The sequence below is a fragment of the Phyllostomus discolor genome, chromosome 8, assembly GCF_004126475.2.
Source record: "Phyllostomus discolor isolate MPI-MPIP mPhyDis1 chromosome 8, mPhyDis1.pri.v3, whole genome shotgun sequence".
Classification (NCBI taxonomy): Eukaryota; Metazoa; Chordata; class Mammalia; order Chiroptera; family Phyllostomidae; genus Phyllostomus; species Phyllostomus discolor.
The window spans coordinates 90,443,618-90,465,770 of record NC_040910.2 but is presented as its reverse complement, the minus strand read 5'-3'; the positions used below and the strand labels follow the sequence as shown (position 1 = coordinate 90,465,770).

Genomic DNA, 22,153 nt, shown 5'->3' with positions numbered 1-22,153 from the left:
ATATATATTATACCTTTGGATATCATCTCACAGGTCCTGAGGGTTTTTTTTCTTTTAATCTTTGTTCTCTGTAGTCTTCAGATTGGATAATTTTCATTTGTCTGTTTTCAAAGTCACTGACTCCTGTCATTTTAAACTACTCTCAGTTTACTGTATAATGTGTGTGTGTGTGTGTGTGTGTATACACACACACACAGACACTATATACTGTCATTTAAATTGTCGTGTTTAAACATTTGAATATGCTATTAAACCCTTTCAGTGACTTTTTATTTTAGCTATTTCATTTTTCAGATACAGAATTTCCATTTGGTCCTTTTTAATAGTTTCTGTTTCTCTGGTGATATTTCCTCCCCTTTTTAATTAAGAGAACATATCACTTTACTTCGCAGAAAATAGTTATAATGACTGTTTTTAAATGACTCATCTGCTAATTATAATACCTGGAGAGACTCAGGGTTGGTCCTCATCTTTTCTCTTGAAAATAGGTCATGTTTTCCTGGTTCTTCATGTATTGAGTAATTTTATATTGCACCCTAGACATTTTATTTAAAGGATACTCCGGATTTTGTCTTGTTTCTTCAAAAAGTGTTAATATTTTTCTTTTAGTAGGCATTTAACTTGATTTGACTCAGTAGAAAACTATCTCTTGGGCATCATTTCAGTCAGTTCTGCCCCGTGCATGCATGGTTCAGGAATTAGCCAGAAGTTTAACCTGAGTTTATATGCAGAACCTGGTTGCCTCCTGTAATTAATTCTCTCTCCTTTTTTGGAAATCTTTCCTTTACTTTCCAGTGATTGTTGTTGCCACAAGACTAGAAACACTGTAGGTTTTTTAGTTTTAACGACCCATGCAGTGCTGACTGTGGCCAGCTTAGAGGCCAAAAGCCAGAAAAATGGGAAACTCATCCCAGTTTGGTCTTTTCTCTAGCAAGTATCAGCTCTTCTCCAGAATCTGTTTTTTATATTCTATCTCCAGGGCTTTGAGGTAGTTTTTCACTAGGCCCATCTGGAAAAAGTCCAAGCATTGTTAATATAACAAGAACAGTTTGTGAGACATTGATGTAACCCGGCAGCCAAGGAGAGTGGACTGGAATGCACATGCAAGAACAGTGATGACTTCACTGTACTAATCAGTGGGGGCAGTGGATGCCTTTGAGTGAGCATGTGTACAGTGTGGCCATCACATTCAAAATGAGCAAGTAGAACAACAAATCTGCATCATATTTTGTGTTAAACTTGAACATTCCTCCTTAGAAACTATTTGGATGTTTCACAAGTCTGTATCCGTGGGCAACTGGTAATTGGCAGCTTCATCATGAGAATGTGCCCACTTATGCATTACATCTTGTGTAGTTTTTTGGCAGAATATCACATCAGCCAGTGACTCAGACCCCCTACAGCCCAGATTTGGCACCCCACGACTTCCGGCTTTTCCCAAAACTAAAATCACCTGTGAAAGGGAGGAGGTTTCAGACCATCAGTGAGATTCAGGAAAATACAACAGGGCAGCTGATGGTGATTGGGAGAACTATGTGAGGTCCCAAGGTGCCTACTTTGAATGGTACTGAGGTGTCATTGTCCTAAGTATGATTTTTCTTGTATCTTCTTCATTAAATGTCCCTATTTTTCATGTGAGATGGCTGGACAGACCTGATATATTTTGTCTAGAGTTTATAGTTGTTATCTGTGAGAGGGTCCATCTGGCAGAGAAGCTCACTTGGCTTCACAGAGGCAGAACCTCCCCAATAGGATTTTGAGATTTTGTCTTTCATAAATACTGACACTTTCTCAAAAGTTATTTGTTTCTAGCCATAGGAATATTTATGCATTGGGAAACCAACATTTAGATTTAGTGCTAAATTTTATGAAAACTCTGATTTTAGTGTTGTTTTCCCTACCATTAAATGTTCCATACTTACATGTTTTCTCTTTACCTTTCATCCAGTGAAGTACATTCTTAAAATGATGGAAATTATAAGAAAAATTTATGAACTTTTAAGTTTGAGATTTACTTTTTAGTTCCATTCCTCTTGACTGTATTGTGCACACTGCTTCTACTTCATACTACTACTGAGATTTTTTTTCATATTTAAAGAAAATAATATGGCGAGTAGAGCAATGTGTTTTATTAGTTTAAAAACCAGGAGTGGGAGAAGTCTTATGAAAGTAAAGACCTCTGAACTAAACCAATTTACTTTTTGTATATCTATAGACCACCCTCTTACTAACATACAACGAAGAAGACTACAGCAAATATTACTTCATTCCTCTGTATATTTAAGGAAAGCAAGAAGGAAAATCCCTGCTTTTACATATAAATCAAATCCTTACCTTGTTGAACAATAGTTCTATTCCTCTAGTTAACCCTCTCTTTTCATGGTTTACTTTCCATCAGAGTAGGCAGCCTATCTTTCCATATTGTGTTCTTCTGAGGACTTAATCATCTTCTCATCTTCTTCCCAGTCAGATAATTCCAGAGTTTCAGAGATATGAAAAGCAATTTGTCCTGTTACAAAGACTGGGAGTTTCTTACAAGAGATTCTAAGGTTAGAGAATGTTGTGGTTCTTTACCCATGTTCAGTGGTGGTGAAGTGTTCTCTGTTGTGAGTTTCTTATTATAAGATTAGTAGCAACTGCACATTCCAAAAACAAGCCAGAAAGTTAATGGTCCTTCACAGTTAATCTTTGAAAATGTCTCAATAGTCATTTTTGTCCCTGGGACAAAGACTTACTTGTTGTTAATCTACCCTTGTAGGATTTCATTACAGTCTGGCACGGCATTTATGTTTATGCAGATTGCAGCAGCTTTCTGCCTCCCACATTGACTGCTCAGGATCTTCTTCATTTTACTTTTCTGAAGTTTTAAAAAAGAAAAAAAAAATTAATTTTCTTCCCAAATAGTTAACTTTTTGCTTTCTTTGTTAACCCTAGACCTTTGGGTCTGCCTTGAAGAAATCAGTTTAGAGTTGTCAGTAAATGATGGCTGACCATTATTTACATTGCTAGTGTCCAAAGTTATCGCTTTCTTAGTTCTTAACTGCATGTAAAACTGTTTTTTCCCAAGGAATTTTATGCTATTGTACTTAGCATATTTTCAGCCATTATTGATAGCTGATACAAAATGGAAAACCAGTAATATGATTGCATTATATATCATTCTCAAAACACTGTTCTGAGATGATTATTCTACAGTCCCTACCTTGAAAGAGATCATCTGGTAAGGTTTGATGATTTAGACACAATAATAGAAGGGGGTAAAATTTACATTTCAAATTTATAATACCAAAACCCTGATTCCAGTGTCATATAATGTAAGATACTTTTTTTTTAAAGATTTTATTTACTTATTTTTAGAGAGGGAAGAGAGGGAGAAAGAGAGAGAGAGACATCAATGTGCGGGCCGTGGCCTGCAACCCAAGCATGTGCCCTGACTGGGAATCGAACCTGCAACACTTTGGTTCTCAGCCTGTGCTCAATCCACTGAGCTATGCCAACCAGGGCTCGTAAGATACTTTTTAATCACAGTTTGTAAAATGTTCAAAAAGAAATGAGCTATTAGCTTTCTTATATATGATACCGCTTTTCCAACTTACTGTACCTTTCCCCATCATACATACAAGAGAACCTGTACTAGTACTCTTGTTATAATATATATTTCACTGAAGAAAATAACTTCATCTATAAAAGAACAGCTATCCTTTTGGATTCAAGGGATAGGGAGACAGAACTGAGGTAAGATGTGTGAGTAGATTACTTACTGCACTTTAATGTATAAATCATCCCCTGTACATACCAAATATTTTGATTAACATCTTAAAATTTACTTTGTACATGTCAGTGTTCCTCCATTAACTTATCATATCATCATCGTCATCATTATCTACTAATAACAACAACATATAGTATTGAGCACATTTTATGTGCAAGGCACTATACTAATTCTTTTACAAAGATGAGTTCATTTCAGTAATTACAAAAACCTAGGGAGATAAGTGGCATTGTATTGTTACGATTACATAGGCTACTTAGTTTAGAGATATATAGAGCATCATACTGTGTGCATTATGGTTGATCCATAAATCCAATATACTTATTTTAGTTTGTGTTCCAGGGGGAGCTCAGTCTGTGGCCTTCAGTAATACATTGTGCTTCAGCTGCCTATTTCCAAAGCATAATAAATATTAATATCTTTTTTAGCCTTATTTATACTATACTCTTCAATTTAATCCTCATAACAACTCTAAGAGGGAGAGATGGCTCACATTTTAAAGAGGTGGAATCCAAGCTTGGAAAAGATTTTTGAACTCATATAGGGCATATAACACAAGTCTCACTTTAAAGCCTACTTTTAATCACAATGTTTATTTCTTTTTTTTCCTATTGTTGTTCAAGTACAGTTGTCTGTATTTTCCCCCCAGTAGTCCCCCCATCCCAGCCATCCCTACCTCCCTCCCCTGATCCCACCCCCCCCTTGGTTTTGTCCATATGTCCTTTATAGTCGTTTCTGAAAACGCTTCCCCCTTCCGCCCTCATTAACCCCCTGTCCACCTCTCCTCTGGTTACTGTCAGTTTGTTCTTAATTTCAATGTCTCTGCTTATATTTTGCTTGCTTGTTTGTTTTGTTAATTAGGTTCCACTTAAAGGTGAGATCATACAGTATTTGTCTTTCACCACCTGGCTTATTTTACCTACCGCCTGGGTTACTACACAGGAGAAAGAAAGAAGGAGGTCCTATGCTTTGTGACAGCATGGATGGAACTGGAGAGCATTATGCTAAATGTTCATTTCTTTATCCTACTATTTCTTTCCCTCTGCTTTCTTGTAGGCATATGATGAGAAGATATGAATTACAGATATACTATTCTGTTTATATAAAAGGTGCTAGAGACAATATATTTTTGCTTTAAATTGAGAGAGATTGGGAATATTTTAACTAATTTTTAGAACAATTCGCAAGTACATCTAGCCTTATTCCATAGTCATAAACACATGTATGCCTCCATATTGCATAAATCCATGTATAAATATACCTATTATAAGTTACACATGTAATTGTTTTGAGATACTTTATATTTTGAGGAGGTGAGAATAATTCATTTAACAAGGAAGAAAAACTGGCTAATTTCAGTTTGCATATAGAGACCAGCTCTTCTTGGGTATAACGTTCCACGTCATGTAAAAATGTTGCTCAGTAAATTCACTGCCACTTTTAGGGTCTAAGTTCTTTTCAAAAGTCATATATTAAACAGAAGTCATCAATCATTTTAGCTGCTTTTGTTGGCATTAAGGCTTTATATAAATGATAGGAAAGGCTATATGCTCTGAAACTTTAACAGAGGTGGGATTCTGATAACTTTTATTGCATTATATTTGCGTTCTTGTATTTTCCAATTTCTATGATGAAATGGTGTTTATGTAATATTTTAAATTTAAGTGTAGTTATATATTATATAGCTACTTTAAAACTCAGATGTTGGCCTGACAAATATATAGAATTGCTTATATCAGTAAACCAAAAATCTCACATAAGCCAACACATCCAAAATTTTGAAATTTGAAACTCCTTTTTAATATTATCAAAAACCTGGCACTTCTTCAGATATAGGAAATGAAACCTAATGGCCCTAACTAATTGGTACTATGAGCATTAGCATATTTAAAAGGTTTTTCTGAACCTCAGATTATTGATTTGTATCTGAAAAGATATTAAAATAGGTCATTGAAATCTCTACTGCCTTATTTTATCTCGTATACCCTGAGTTTTGCCATTCACAGCTATAAAGAGATGATTTGTATAACAATGGGTTATATGCTACAATAATGTGTCTTTTTCTTTGTTATAACATGTATAGGTAAACAAAGATTTAAATCTCAATTTTCTTTCTTGAAATGAAAGTCTTTAAGTTATTCAAAATATTACTGAAGTAATGTCTTGTAGGAATGTTTTAAAAGTTGTTGCAGTCATTTTTGGAGTAACTTTTTGGAGCACTATGCTGGTCTCCATATTTATTGTTCATATGGTCTATCTTTATATCAATGTGTCTATGATATCCTTTTATGTAGTACAACATAATTGCATAAAAATGAAATTTACATGGGAGGAACAGACTAATTCTAGAGTTACCTTGGATATGGCTTTGAATCACCAGTTTTTTTGTTAGACTTTAATCACCAAATGTGTGAAAGACATAAACAGGTTATTTATACTTCCAAAAATATATAGATAAACAAATGGTTAATTCATTTAACAAATAATAGTACTTTCTCTGTGGCCCACACTATTATAAGCATCACGAAGGCTACACCAATATGTGAGACAAAGGTTCTGCCTTTTGTGAGCTATGATTTGAATAATAAACATCTGGAAAAGACCAATTAAATACCATGAGAGCCCTGGCTGGTATGGCTAAGTTGGTTGGAGTGTCATCCTGTAAACCAAAAGGTTGCAGGTTCAGTTCCCAGTTAGGACATGTGCCTAGGGTGTGGGGGTTTAGTCCCTAGTCAGAGAAATCGATCAATGTTTCTTTCTCAAATGATGTTTTTTTTCCCCCTGTCTCTCCTTCTCTTTCCCTCTCTAAGCGTGTCCTTAGGTGAGGATAAAAAACAACAAAACACCATGAGAAAGTTCTTCCCACTATGAAGGTGTGACCTGTACTGGACTTGCCCTTTTACTAGAAACAACTGTTTTCAGAGACAGGACAATTTACAGTATGGTAATGTGATCCTTTAGAGCACAGGTGGCAAACACAAGGCCCAAGGGCTGAATCCAGCCCTCCACCTGTTTTATCCTGCCCAGCACCTTATTTCTACCCAGCGGCAGCGCTGAGCTTTCGCTTAACTGTTAAGGAGTAGTTACATTTATACAGTCCTAGAATTATATCTGGCCCTTTGAAGGCAAACTTGAGGCTGATGTGGCCCCCGGTGAAAATGAGTTTGACTCCCCTGCCTTAGAGAAAGGATGGGGGAGGAAACTAGGTGAACTCTGGCTTTTTGCCTAAACGTATTTTCCTGATGATTGGGAACTCAGAGAATAACAGTCTTGTTGAACTGAGGAAACAGAGATCAGAAACTGGGGAAACCAAGGCAACTGGAATTTACAGACTATTGAAGAATAGAGAGCTAAGCAGAAAAGAACTACAAAATTCTGCATAAGGGTCCTTTTGAGTCTTAATACTGAGTTGCACATAGGTGGGGTGAGATTCCATGAGGCTAGGGAAAAAATAAATACCAGGGAGCTCTAAACTGAACAATTCCTAGAGTTCTCATAGGAATTGGAGGTGTTTTTCATTGTGATCAGAGTGTAGAGATCTTGTTAGAAGCATTAAGAGCATTCAGTAGAGATCCAAGAAAGGACACACTTTGGTAGCAGGGCTAAATTAGCCTAGGAGTAAAAAGTTGCTCCACACGTGCCTCAACAAAGCTTTAAAAGGGCTCAAAAGGATCAGACTGATCTTCTAGTGACTTAATGCCTTTGAGGATCAGAAAACAGCTGCTTAGCCTTCCTGGTCGATCATAAGAAGGATGTTGACATCTTTTGTTAATGCATCCTTCACATATTGCTGAATGTGAAGGTACTTGGACACGACTAAAGTGTCTTTTCTAGTGTTTCATTTTTAACTGAACTATGTCCTTATTAGCATATTTTCTTGGACATTTTTTTATGGAAAATAATCCAGTCATTAAAGCTAGGAATTAAATGATTATAGTCTGAATATAATAATGGTGATTTTTATAATGTTTTATGAAAGTCTAAGTCAGTGAGGGTATTTATAGTGTGATTAACATTTATATTATATATGAGTGCTTTTTACGAATTTGCACGTCATCCTTGTGCAGGGGCCGTGCTAATCTTCTCTGTATCGTTCCAATGTTAGTATGTGTGCTGCCGAACAAGCACCATGAGTACTTTTTAAAACATTTGTTTTATTAAAACTCTATTTGTAATGCCTGTCTTTGCTTTGATTTTTCTACTGTATACTGTCCATTTAGCAAATAATTATTAACCAGCTACCATATGCCAGACATTATTCTAGGCACTGTAATCTAAAGCATTATATTTATTTTTGTTTACAGATATAGTTAATCTATAAAGCATAATAAAAGGTATCATTATATTTGAATGAAAAAGTAGATTTAAGCTGATCCTAATTTTTGATGATGTATTTTCAGTTCATTTAAAAGAAAGAAGGCTAAATTTATATAGAATTTGCTGCTTTGTTCATTAGTTCTGCATCTCACTCTTAATGAATTTCCAAGCTACATATTTTATGGAATGTGGCAAAGAATTCTATGCATTCACCAAAACCTATTCTCCTTTCCTCCTGGGCATACAGATAAACTATATATCCCAGTATTCCTTGCAGATAAGTGTGTCGTATTACTGAATTTTGAATAATATGAGTAAAAATAATGTATCCCAATTCCAGGTTAGGCTATAAAAATTTCTTATATGCAGTTCCTCCTTTTCCCCCCTAGCCTCTGGCTTGATTCAGAGAAACCACCAGAGAACTCTGAAGCTCTAAGATAAGGAGCTTCCTACTGAACAGTCATATTGAGTGAGAACTCTCTTACATTAAGCCACTGAGATTTTAGGGTTATTTGTTTTCGCTCTTGGCTTACCCTAACACAAGGAGGAAACATGATTGTACTGTAACAGTAGTGGTGTTTATGGGAGAGGAGCATACTTTTTACAAATATTTAAGTCTAAAGTAAGCTTGAGAGACTTCGGTCTTTCTCAATAAGTTTGTATGTACATCAGTTCATTCAGATGAAAACGCTGCTCTCTTCCTTTTGGCTCTGGTGCTAGCTCTTGTTCTGCCTGACCTGTTAGAACAGCTGCTTTAATCTAGGTATCCCCACTCTCTGTCCCTGTCTCCCTTTCAACCTGCATCTTCCCTTCCATCTCCCTGAAACGAAATGCTTTATCTTCTTCTCCATCTTATCTATCTTTCCTTTTCTCTTTCTTCATATACAGAGGCAAAATTTTCCAAAGGTTTTCTTTGTATGCCAAGTTTGGTGAGTGAGCCTCATGAGACCCTTCATTTTTTGGTATTTTGAAGGGTGGTAGCACAAATTTAGAAGCTATGAGCTTTAGAACCTACTAATCTCCCCTTTGTACCTAAGAATGGCCTCATGATTTACTCTCAGTTTAACAGAGTAACTAAAACTTTTCTATATTCACATACTAGTCTAAGGATGCCACAGTATAACTCTGGATGTAGGTTCTTCAGAGATTGTGTACTACATGTACAACTGAATCACTCTGTGCTGCCTCTTTCCCCTCTTTGACCTTTCACTGTGCTGTCCGTGACTATTATAAGTATGTAGAACTGGATTGGCTCTCTTGAAAAGATAGCAAAAAATTTAAGAGGCGACTTCTGATTATCTAATCAAAAGACTAGACTGTTCAAATAACCATGTCTGTTTATGTCTTTTTAAAATTAATTTTCTACTCTCCACTTCACCTATCTCTTAATTCTCTGAAATGCCTAGCCCATATCCCAATTATGACTCTAATAGATTGTTCTTATTATCTCAAAATATTTTATCAGCTCTATCTCCTAATACTGTATGCCAATTTAAATGCAGTTGCCTAAATAATTTGCTCGAAACTCTACATAGAATGGACAGGACATAGAGAATTAAATCAAAAGTTACCCTAGTGAGATATAGCTTGGTGCATAGCACTCTTTCTTAAATTTCACTCTTTGGCATAGCATCTTAATGATTTTTGCCATACTTTCTTACAACCATATTTTTTACCTAATATTTTCTTTAAATTTTGTTTTTATTTTAATACATTTACTTTAAAAGAAAGTTTATACACTGTATAAATCTGTCAAACTTGAAAATCATCATCACATGGTATAAATGAAGTAGAACATTAATTTTAACTAAATCTTTTGTCTTCAATGGCTGTGAAGCTAAACTCTTCTTTCTCTTTGTGAAAAAGGATTAACTACTAGCACCACATTAAAATTTTCTTCTGACATATTCCAAAGAATTGAAAGATGACTGAAAAGGAAATAACATTGTAACTATTTCATTAAGCAAAAGAGGATAGTATATGCTATCATAACAAACAACCTTAAAAATCTTAGTGGCCTAACACAACAAAGGTCTAATTTGCCCAGCAAATTTGGGCAACTCTCCAACACAGCTATACTTTATGTCCTTTATAACAGCAATACAATTGCTTCAATTTTGTATCTCCACCACTTCAACATGAGACCTCTGTGATTTTCGTGCCAGAGAAAGAGACAGGCTATAGAATCATGCAGGGGCTATGTTCCCTCTTCTCTTACTTCATAAGCCAAAACTAGTCACATAGTTCTTCCTAAACCTCACAGGGCAATTATAGTCACCCCTCTGCTTAGAAAGGAATGGAGGCCAGGATATTGATAGGTACTAGTAAATTCTGCCATACTATGTAATTCAGTGCTACTTACTGCCATTTTTATAGATTGTTTAAAATCATCTCTTCCTAAAACGAGTGTGTCCTTGAAGAATTGTATTGAAATGAAACAATATATCATACTCTAAATCAAGACTTGGATATGAGTCTGTAATAGTCTACTACTTAAATACTGTGATCTTGGGCATGAGATCTTGTGATTCTATTTTCCCCTCTGCAAAATAGGGTTTAATGTGTTCCTCATAGAAAGTTATGAATAATTTTAAAAGATTTTTATTATTTTTATACAAATAATTTTAAATAATTTTTAAAATAATTGGTAATATCACTGTTCTTGTCATCCTTCATGGTGTAAGTACTGTTGTTAACCCTCAAATAACTGATAAGAAAACCTAGGCACAGAAAGGTTCTCACAGCTAGGGAAAAGGAGAAGAGATGAGACTCTAAGTTAGGCTTGCTGGTTTCAGATGGTTTCAGAATCCAGACCCTTTTAATTCCTAAGCTGAGTAACCCTTCACTATTACACTATGTTATACTTCCTCTCTACTGCCTCTCCATACTATGTCTTGAAAACAGTTGCTTACTTTGTTTTACATAGGCATAGCCCACCCTGCTCCATGTCTTAATAAATTCATAGATGAGCTATACCACCATATCCAAGCATCGGGCTAAGTATTTACGTGCTTCGACTTACTTACAAAGCCTGGTAAAAATCCATTGACTTCGTGAGAAAACTAAGGCTGAGTGAGGTTTAGTTAACAGCTTGTTTTCTTACTACTCATAAGTACTAGAGCCAAGACCTAAGTCTTTGACATGACTAAGCTGGTACTCTGAACTGATGTTTATTTTTCCTTTCCACCTCTGCCACATTCCCAAACTCAAGTCTTTTACAGTATAAGAGTCATGTTCCCAATATAGGTTCAGAGTACTTCTCAGAGCAGTACCTTCCTATTATCTCCTACATCACAGTAAAATCCCTGGTTTGATTGTAGAGTCAGTCTTCCTTCCCATTTCATTTCAGCCACTTCATTTTTCTTTTCTTTTTTCTTTGTTTTCTTTGGTAAACAGTTTTGATCTAGAATTCTCTTACCCACCTGAATCATCTCATATACCAATTTTTTTACAGTGAAGTACATTAAAATTCTAGGCTTCCAAGCAAAATATTGTGTCATCTTGCAAGATGATCTTCTGTGTTCTCCACCAAGCAGTATTTAAGACTCCTGGACAGTCTGTCATGCTATGATTATACTGTCTGTCTGATTGACTTACAGGTGATACTAGTTTTCTGGGATCAGAGCATCATTATTAGCTACCTTATGAAGTAATTCAAATTTATTCTTGGACATGTGTAGCATCGAATGGATAAAGGAGAGATGAAAGTGGAAAAAATAATTAAATGTCTGCTATGAGCTAAAAATACCTCAGTTGGAATTCTCTAAGAAGGAAAAATAGAGACATCTACAAGGCACTGAGTTCACAGATCTTTATTATCCTGATTTTTCCCCTTGAATCCATCTCATAATTCTTGTACACTACTCAGACCTCCCTCAATTTCTCCTTTCATCCATCAATTTCTTCCTTACATATCTACCCTGAGTTGCTAACTTCTGTCTACTAGCCCCAAATTCATTATGAAAATTGTTAAGATTTTTAGATATATAGAGTCCCTTGAGCAAGGACCAGTGCTGTCTTTGTCAGAACTCAGCAGGTAAAATTGTTATTTTGTTGCCATGACAATGTATTAATAAAATTCTGCAGACCTAAGAGCTTTCAGAATTAAATTATAATTTATCTTGTACTAAACAATATTGGATAAATAAATTTTCATTATTTTTTAATTGGTGAGATTATGATAAGAGATCTATATTGGCTATTAGTAGCCAGTAGATATGCATATAAATCATTTGAGATATTCATTTGTGACATGATTTCTTAAAAATAGGCTCAAGTATTACATTCTTAGGAGAGGTGAGAATCCTGCTGTTTCAAAGCTTACTTTAGGCAGAAAACCGTGCTGTTAGCAACCTTAGCCTTTGTTGCCATGGAGATAGTAACCAGCTTTATTTTGTTTTTGTTTTGTTTTTTTTAACAGAAGCTTAAAATACTCATACACACTCTAGGAAGATTTAAAGTGTGAATTAGCTGTCTGTAAGTTTTGAGTACTGGCACATTTCAAAAGTATTTTTTAATATTTTATTATTTTTATCCTCCAAATAAAATAGAGAAGAATTCTAGCCATTATAATGGCAAAGTTTTATATTACTTTTTACAGGTACTTTTAGGAATAACTTAGAATCCCTTGTGAATCAGTAGTAGATGAGAATTTTGAAGAATATGCAGAAACTTTGAAAAAAGTAATGTGATCTTAAGCACTCTATGTTTTGGACATAGTTATGATACTGATATGTAATAAATGCAAATCAATATCAGATTCAGCTGACATTTTGATAGTATGCTAAACATTTTCACCATATTATATAATTTATTTAATAGAACTCAGTTTGAAAGTACCAAGCAATCTTATTCATATTTTAAACTATTAATATATTAACTGATTATTTAAATGTGTATCAATAGTGTCTTAACCCTAACCCCTAAAATTCAGTAAATAAAATTTATTTGAGCTTTCAATAAGTGAAGCTTTCAATTTGTGAGTTATATTTTATATTTCATTCCTTACAAGAATGAATGGGTTCCATGGTGTGGAATATTACTGTTCCATAGACTACATGATTATATTTGTAACTAAATTATATCTGTTCAGCATCCAGTGTCATACTGGCATTGCCTGGTTAATATCTCAGTCCACTAGTAGTTTTGACTTGTTAACATCAATAACTGAACAGTCAGGTGATTGATTTCCTTGTTACATGAGGTAGATTAATCCCACTTAGGGTATTTATCACAACTGAGTATTATGATAGTTATTTCTGGATAAAAAAAACTTTTGGTTACAATTATTGTAAACAAAATCCTAAAACTTAGTCCTATATTTTCCTTAGTTAATACCTGTATTTAATGACAAAGACGAAATAAGAAAGCTCTTCACTTTATAGAGAGAGAAAATAGGTAAAGATTACAGACAGTTACAACTTCTGCTTATAGTTTTGAATATTAGATTTTAGCTTTTCCAGTTTGCAGTGACTTTTTAACAAGACCCATCTCCTCTATGAAGAATGCAATTTTTTTCTGGCTCAAAAAATAGGGTAACCTGATCTGAGTTTGACAGAGTGTGTCGTTCATTTAAGTGCTTCCATCTGTTGCCTGCTGTTCCCCTTACTCATGACCCCTCTATGTTTCTCTTTCCCTCTGTTTCTTTTTCCTTTTTCTTTCTTTCTTCCTTTCTATTCCCCCTCCCCCTTTTTTCCTCTCCCTCTTTGTCTTTTTCTTTTTTTCTTCTTCTTCTTCTTCTTTTTTTTTTTTTTTTTTTTCCTTAGCCCCTCTGAGGAAGGCAAAGTTTGTTGAGAGCCCACGAATTCCAGAATCCGAGCTTGGCTCACCAACCCTCACTTCAGCTCAGAAACTGGACGTGGATGCATACTGCCCTGGTAAGCATGCATGCAAAGTGTCTGCTTTGAAAGAGGGAGGTTTGGACCAGGCCCATCCAACAGAGCAGTGTTTTGCATGTATACTATTTATAAAAACAAACCCATTACCTCTTTTGCAACTGATTGCATATTTTCCTTATTAGAACATAGTTTTTGCTGAACATCCTTTCAACTATTGATATTAATGAGAATAAGTATTTAAAAACTTTAAAGGTAATTTTCAAAAGAATTAAAATGATTGTGGTAGATAAATGGTTTTCAGGGTGATTTTCATGATTTGGAATACTTGAAGAAATTTTGCTTTGGCCATGTGCAAATAAGAATGTTAAAAATCTGAATAAAAATGATCACTCAACACTAGCTCTCTACATGTGACCTATTCTGCCTAATTCCACTTGGATTCTGGACAGTCATAGAAAGTAATTGTGATGCTGGAAACATTAAGCTTGAATTAGAAAAGAAACATAGGTTCCTGATTTGGATTCCTAGACAATCACTTTTAGAAATATCTCTTCTCATGAATAGCCTGTAAGCACATGTGGGAGTTCACTAAAACCCTTCTTGTGTGGGAGCCAAACTGAGACAGAGTCATTATCAATGCTTAGATTCTCCCAAACTTAGATGGGTTGCCTGGCAACATCCTTTACAGTCACTCTACAGTGAGTCTATAGAGCTATGTTCATGGCTCTGGTTGAGTATACAGATCAGAGCTTTAGTAAAGGACCTTAGAAGACTTGGTTTTAGGTCTTTTGTTTATTCCCACTCATTAAAATTAGTTAAAACCACAGTGAATGCAACCACTACGTATTTACAGCAATAAGGGTAAGCAGAATAAAATAATTTCTAATTCCTAGGGAAGATATCAGTAGTTCTCATCTAAAATATTCAGGATAGTAAACCTCTGAACCCAGAAAAGACAGATTTAAAAAAATAAAAAAACAACCGGCAAAAACTTGAGCCAAACCTAATCAGAAACATTTGATTTTATGAATCAGTTTTGAGTATTGAAAGGCTTTGGGATTTCACTTTCAGGGTGCAGAATCCTGGGCTTCATCTACTGTTATAGATGAATATTGATTTTAAGTCAATCATAGTAGTTATGTATTAGGAACCAGTTTTTTTTTTTCTAAAAGGAATGAAATGGCAGTATAGCACATTATTGGAAGATGCTTTCATGTTTTGAGGTATTGTCATACTTCTTGATCAGTGGACTATTGTGCTTTGCATTTGTTCACACAAATTTTAGTGTAACAAAATAAAATAAATGGACTAATTCCCTATTCCTACATTGAGTTTTGGAAAAGAAGTCAGATGCTTTTACTTCCTGATTGGCCCATCTGACATCCTTAATCTAATCGAGCTCTTGTTATAATCAAGAAGTAAGGTAGCTAATGTATATTGGAATGCCACTGCTGAATCACTGTGAAGAATCTTATTCATGTTGTTCACATATATTTTCCACAAGCATGAATTCTTTGCTGAATTGGAATTGAACCAAACTAAACTTCAGTTCAAATTTTCAGAAAGCCAGGAAGAAACTAAAACATGTTGTCAAAATGTTAATTGCCATGTTTTGCAGGCTCTTATCTGAAACAAGTTTAAAGCACAGAAACTTCTTAGTGATTTGCTCTTATTAACCACTCTGAAAATAAGTTTCTACTGAGATAAGAATGGTAACCTGAGAGTTGAAGCTATTATTTTCTGATACCAAAAATTCACAATAAACAAATGAACGCAGTATACACTCATAAAGCAAACAAGTAACCATTCATTTTGAATTTCTCTTCCATAGGATATACTAACAGAACAATGACCATAGCCACATTTTATTGTATATTCAGACATAATAATGCAGTTAAAGCTAGTATTCTGATACCTTCTTGTCCACCTGCTGTATTCATTATCACATGCAAATTTAGGAAAATAATATATTTCACAAAGGTTTAGAGCAGTGGTTCTCAAATTTTAGAATGCTTCAGAATTACCTGGAGGCCTTCTTCAAATGCAAATTGATGGGCCCATTCCCAGCATTTTTGATTCAGTACACCTTGGGTGGGCTGAGAATTTGCTTTTCTAACAAAATCCTAGTGATGCTGACGCTGCTGGCTGGGTTTGCACACTTGGGGAACCAGCGGGGTCACTGCAGCAGACTGTTCACAGCATTGTCCACTGTTTGTCTGTTGGGCAGTACTGGAAATCTGTAGGGTTCATTTTGATATTGACTTCTGAGTAGTAATTGGGGATGTTGTTTCTGTATTATCTCAACCTAAAACTTTTGGTGTCCAAGGTTAGAAGAATAAAGCTTTTGTGTCTGAGAAGTGAACATATCTTTTTCTTGGTTTCTGTTTTTGTACCTGGTATCTGTGTACCCATGTCTGGTGTTCAGTATTGTCCTGCATGTAAAAAGAAATTGTGTATCAAACCAGAGCAAGTCGTTAATAAGTGGTCTGTAAAGTCTCAGGAAAGCTGCACTGGGATATAGCTGTTAATCTAGAATATTTGTCTAATAAATTGAGAAATTTAGTCTATATAACATTAGATACCAAAATATCTAATTTAAATTTTACCTTTCCTCAAATCAGATTTGTTGTATGCAGAAAATGGGAGAAAAAAATACGTGTAAACAGTATATTTTGGTTCTGCAACTGAAACCATGGAGATAACTGATGATGTTATATATAACTGAGCAACCAGGTTAGGGGAGAAATGAATTGTGTTTGATAATCATCTTGCAGTGGGGAAATAAAGATCCAGGGAATATAAGTGATTTGTGTAGGGTTACAAGTATGAGACAGAACTGTGTTCTATTTTTAGGGTACCCAATTGGTATCAGTGATTTCAACAAAACAATTCCCAAAATAAGAGATTCATCCTGCACTCTAATTTATCTGATAATGGAATTACTTGTTAGCTGTGTGATTTTAGGCAAGTCACTTAACCTTTCTAAACCTCAGTTTCCTCGTCTATAAAAGTGGGGATAATAATCTTACATTAATAAATATGAAGTACTGCCCTGGCCAGGTGGCTCATTCAGTTGGAGTGTCATCCCATGTACCAAAAGGTTGTGGTTGAATCCCCATTTAGGGTGTGTATGGCAGGTGATCAGTCGATGTTTCTCTCTCTCCCCATCCTTCCCTCCCTGCTCCCGTGCCCCCTTCCTCTCTTTCTAAAATAAATCAAGACATATCTTTGGATGGGAATTAAATAAATAAATAGTACTTAGCAGAATGCTTGGTTCATAATAAGTGCTCATCAGCATTAGCTAATTTTGTTACCTAGCATAAGATCTTAGAGTGTTTCTAAATAATGAGGAAAAAGATGTAAAGATTTACAGTCATTTTTGTTAAATGTCTTATGGTGTTTCAATTCTGACATTCCTCTTAATAGTCTTGGGATCTTAAACATGTCACATAACATCTCTGTGCTTCAATTTCCTGTCATAGCAATGTTATATATAGCATCATGTTCTTTCTGTGATTTAAAAAATTAAATATGTATTTGTATAAAAACATGAATACACATTCATAGTGGAAAACATCTAGAAGAAATTCACCAAACTAACATTGATTGCCTAAAGAGAGAGAGAAGTGGGGTTGTTGGGAATTCAGAGGAGAGAACAGGATTAGTGAAATAATGCTCATGTTAGCAGTGGTTGTATCTGGTTGGTGGGGTTACTCGTGGTTTTGTTTTTCTTTCTTGGGCAGCATATATTAGTGAACGAGAGCTCAGGTTCCAAACTTAATCTGGATTTGATTTCTTACTCTGTCCACCTAATAGCTGTGTGACTGACTGCATGTAACTTTCATATCCTTAAATTCTGCAAATTGTGATAAATAATATGTCTTTTTTCTAAAATGATGGGTAGATCTCATAGGATTAAGATTAAATAAAATAATGTATATGCCAAATGCTTAGCTCAGACAAAATAAACAGTAAGATGTTAGCATTCTTCTGGTTCATCATTCTCATTACACTTTTCTTCTTTTGCTAAAATTTCTGCAATAAATTTGTATTGAAAATGTTCAGTAATCAGATGCCACTAAAGGATGGCAATTTTTTTTTATACTTTAGTATTTTTAAATTATGTTACACATTATAATACATAATTTCAAGTGTACAAATGAACCTTGACACAGATGGCAGGTCAAGTCAGCAGGTTTTTTTCCGTGTATTTTATTGATTGTGCTGTTACAGTTGTCCCATTTTTTATTCCCCTCCACCCTGCGTGCCCCCCCTCACCAGCATTCTTCCCCTTAGTTCATTTCCATGGGTCATACATATAAGTGCTTTGGCTTTTCCATTTCCTATACTATTCTTAACTGCCCCCTGTCTATTTTCCACCTACCATTTATGCTTCTTATTCCCTATAGCTTTTCCCCCATTCTCCCCCTCCACCCCTACTGTTAACACTCCATGTGATCTCCATTTCTGTGGTTCTGTTCCTGTTCTAGTTGTGTGCTTAGTTTGTTTTTGTTTTTGTTTTAGGTGCAGTTGTTGATAGTTGTGAGTTTGTTGTCATTTTATTGTTCATATTTTTGATCATCTTCCTTTTCTTAGATAATTCCCTTTAACATTTCATAAATAAGGACTTGGTGATGATGAACTCCTTTAACTTGACTTTATCTGGGAAGCACTTTATCTGCCCTTCCATTCTAAATGAGAGCTTTGCTGGATAGAGTAATCTGGAATGTAGGTCCTTGCCTTTCATGACTTTGAATACTTCTTTCCAGCCCCTTCTTGCCTGCAAGGTTTCTTTTGAGAAATCAGCTGATAAGTCTTGTGGGAACTCCTTTGTAGGTAACTCTCTCCTTTTCTCTTGCTGCTTTTAAGATTCTCTCCTTATCTTTAATCTTGAGTAACTTAATTATGATGTGTCTTGGTGTGTTCCCCTTAAGTCCAACTTGTTTGGAACTCTCTGAGCTTCCTGGACTTCCTGAAAGTCTATTTCTTTTGCCAGATTAGGGAAGTTCTCCTTCATTATGTTTTTAAATAAGTTTTCAATTTCTTACTCTTCCTCTTCTCCTTTTGGCACACCTGTGATTTGGATGTTACAATGTTTAAAGTTGTCCCAGAGGTTCCAAAGCTTCTCATTTTTTTTGAATTCTTGTTTCTCCATTCTGTTCTGGTTGAGTGTTTATTTCTTCCTTCTGCTCCAAATCATTGATTTGAGTTCTGGTTTCCTTCCCTTCACTGTTGGTTCCCTGTATATTTTGCTTTATTTCGCTTTTCATAGCCTTCACTTTTTCCTCTATTTTGTGGCTATACTCAGCCATTTCTGTGAGCATCCTGATTACCTGTGATTTGAACTGTGCATCTGATAGGTTGGCTATCTCTTCATCACTTAGTCATATTTGTGGAGCTTTGATCTGTTCTTTCCTCAGGACCATATTTTTTTTTTTTTTTTTGTCTCCAGCACTGGTTATGTTGTAAGGGGCAGGGCCTTAGGTATTCTCCAGGGTGAGGAAACTCAAGGTCACTGCGTTGTGACACTGTATTTGGGGGAGGGGTCAGAGAGGGAACAGTGCCACTTGCTCAGCTCTCAGCCAGCTTTCAGTTACTTCCCCTACTACTCACAAGCAAATTGGTCTCTTCTGGTGCTGATTCCCAGGTGGGTAGATTTGTGTACATTCTAGGACCCTGTGGGTCTCTCCAGTGAACTCTCCTGTGAGGCTCGGAGTTTCTCCCATCACAACTCCCACAGGTTTTTACAGCTGTAGGTTTTGAGGCTTTATTTCCCTGCACTAGAACCCTTGGTTGCACAGTCTGTCTCACTCCCAGTTGTTCCTGCCAGTTATCCACATGCAAATGCGGGACTGCCCTGTCCACCTTACCTGCCCCACCAGCTGCCTCCTTGCCACAGATCCTGTCCGCCCCTCCTGCCAGTCTGAATGAATGTTTCTTCTTTAAATCCTTGGTTGTTGGCATTCCATACAGTTCAATTTTGTGGCAGTTCTGGTTGCTTTTTGTTTTTAAATTTGTTGTGGTCCTTCTTTTGATTGTGCGAGGAAGCAAAGTGTATCTACCTACACCTCCATCTTGGCCAGAAGTCAGATCAACAGTTTTATAGCACTTTTGATTACATGTGCAAAGTGAAAGGCCAAAGTCCAGACCCTTGTTCTGAAAATAAAGAAGCTTTTATTCACACCAAATGTTTTTAGAAAAATTTGAGGTTAATCTTTTTATAATGATCCTTTTAAATAAAATGGCATTGTCCTGCAAAGGACAGTGTTATTTAAGGTGACCACAAAATTAGTATGTATTTGAAATTCAAGAATGGAAGAGAGTCTTATGATAGTTACAAACTCTTATTTTATATTTGAATTTGTAAAGGATTTTTCATTTGAATTTTTTATCAGCATTGTAAATTCTATATACAGCACAAGTACAAGCACTATAGATAAATAAAATGCTTTATGTAAAGGGATTAGCTCCTTGAACCTTCTTTTTCTAACTCCTGTGAAATCATGGTTATTCCTTTTAAAAGAGAAGGATGACTTGTTTTCTCACTTTCTTCCATTTTTCTCTGAAAACATTATCAAATGTTATTTTTATCCTAAATAGTTAGGCATGCTTCGTTTGTTTTGCTAATGAATTCTATACATCTAAATAAATAAAACCCTGTATATTGTGCTATATGGGTACCAGGAGCCTTTCTCTTGCAATTCATATCTCCTGTTATATTGTGTTTGTATTCTTTATGTCTACTACATTATAAATATAGTAAGTGTATAACAAAGTTTTTAACCTGAGTTAATGTGGTGAGCTTTAGGGGGCTTCTAAACTCCTTAAAATTATGCACAAACACTATTCTACCTGTACATACGTGCTTCTTTCTACAACAGGTTCTCAAAGTAGTCTATGACACACATTTTCCCCCACCAAAAGGGGGGGAGGCAAAATAAATACTTTTGTAAACGTTGAAATGAAACAAAGCCTGTTAATGATACAACTGTTAGACCTAAAAAATGCTAAAAGTTACGTAGTGGACAGACTTGTAAGTAGAATGAAAGGAGTAATTGAACTTCAGTACTGCCCTTATCAGGATATGAAAGTCAGTCTAGAAACTAGAGAAGCAGAGAGGGAAACAGAAATCATTTTAGTTTTTTTAAGTATGACAAAAATTGATTACTGGTTATGAAAACAAATATACCAAAAAACTAGAATATAATATGAATATTCCCCATACTTCTGTACCCACTAATAAGTTCTTAATATGTTAGAAAGTTATTTCAGTGAACAGGTGCTTTTTGAATAAAACTTTTTACTTTGAACATTTTTAGTTATATTCCTGATTTATATTTTATCATTGTTTAAAAGATTAACAGTCTCATCACACTGACTTTTAGATTAACATGTCTCAAGGTATTTTGCCTCACAAATTCTAAAATCTTGGTCTGTGAATATGGTGCTTAGATCTATAATTTAGTTAGATATCCAAATGGACAGTTTTTCCTTTAACTCTGAAACCCATTATAACATTCAGTTTTTGAGGCAGTATAATGCACTAGCTTGGGAGTAAAATATACCAGTTTAAACTACATAAAAATGGTTCATTTCCTTATCTGTAAAATTGATATTACTATATTACCTACATCATAGGAATGCTGTGAAGATGTAATATAACATTATAAAATAATAACAATTATGTGGCCCATAGTTAGTACTATATAAATCTTAGCTATAATTATTATAGTGTTTTTAGATTTACTTTTGAAAATACTCTATTTTTGTGTTTCCTTTTCCTAAGCAGTATATATGTTCATTCCTGCAATCCAGTATTCATGAAAAATAATATGGAAGCAAGGGACAGAAAGGTATCCCTGACTTGTTTTGACACCTAAGAAACTAGAGATTATGAATCTGAGTCATATCTGATGTCACCACTGCCATCCCTTATCTCTAAATCACTTAAATCCTCCTTTTTGTTTTTTCCTTATCTAGAAGTTACTCATTATAACATTGAAATTGATGAGATTATGGTGAGTTTTGATTATAAATTGCTTAACAGTACAGTTTAATAATTTGTAATATGTAAATAATCCCTACAGATTAATCAAGAGGAAAGACCTACAGCCAGTTATAAGAAGGGTGGCAGGGAAGTTCATAATATAAAAACGGCGGGATACCAGGAATATTACAGAAATTTTATACTGGAATGCAAGGATGGGGATTTATGGTTCCACACCAT

At 35.1% G+C, this 22,153-nt stretch overlaps 1 protein-coding gene and 1 non-coding gene across 7 annotated transcripts in view; one reads left to right on the top strand and one right to left on the bottom strand.

The window, feature by feature from the left end:
- The window catches only part of TANC2 (tetratricopeptide repeat, ankyrin repeat and coiled-coil containing 2), a 313,462-nt gene that overhangs the window by 145,251 nt on the left and 146,058 nt on the right, over positions 1 to 22,153 (top strand). For 2 of the 6 annotated variants that reach the window (XM_036033532.1, XM_036033531.1), the window contains exon 5: positions 13,855 to 13,965. The exons of the other annotated variants lie outside the window; for them this stretch is intronic. In XM_036033532.1, the coding sequence (XP_035889425.1) occupies positions 13,855 to 13,965 (111 nt within the window). The remainder of the gene's footprint in view (positions 1 to 13,854; positions 13,966 to 22,153) is intronic. 6 annotated transcript variants of the gene reach the window in all.
- LOC114504344 lies at positions 7,795 to 7,900 on the bottom strand. Its single transcript, XR_003685128.1, has one exon. It is a non-coding gene; the product is annotated as a U6 spliceosomal RNA (small nuclear RNA).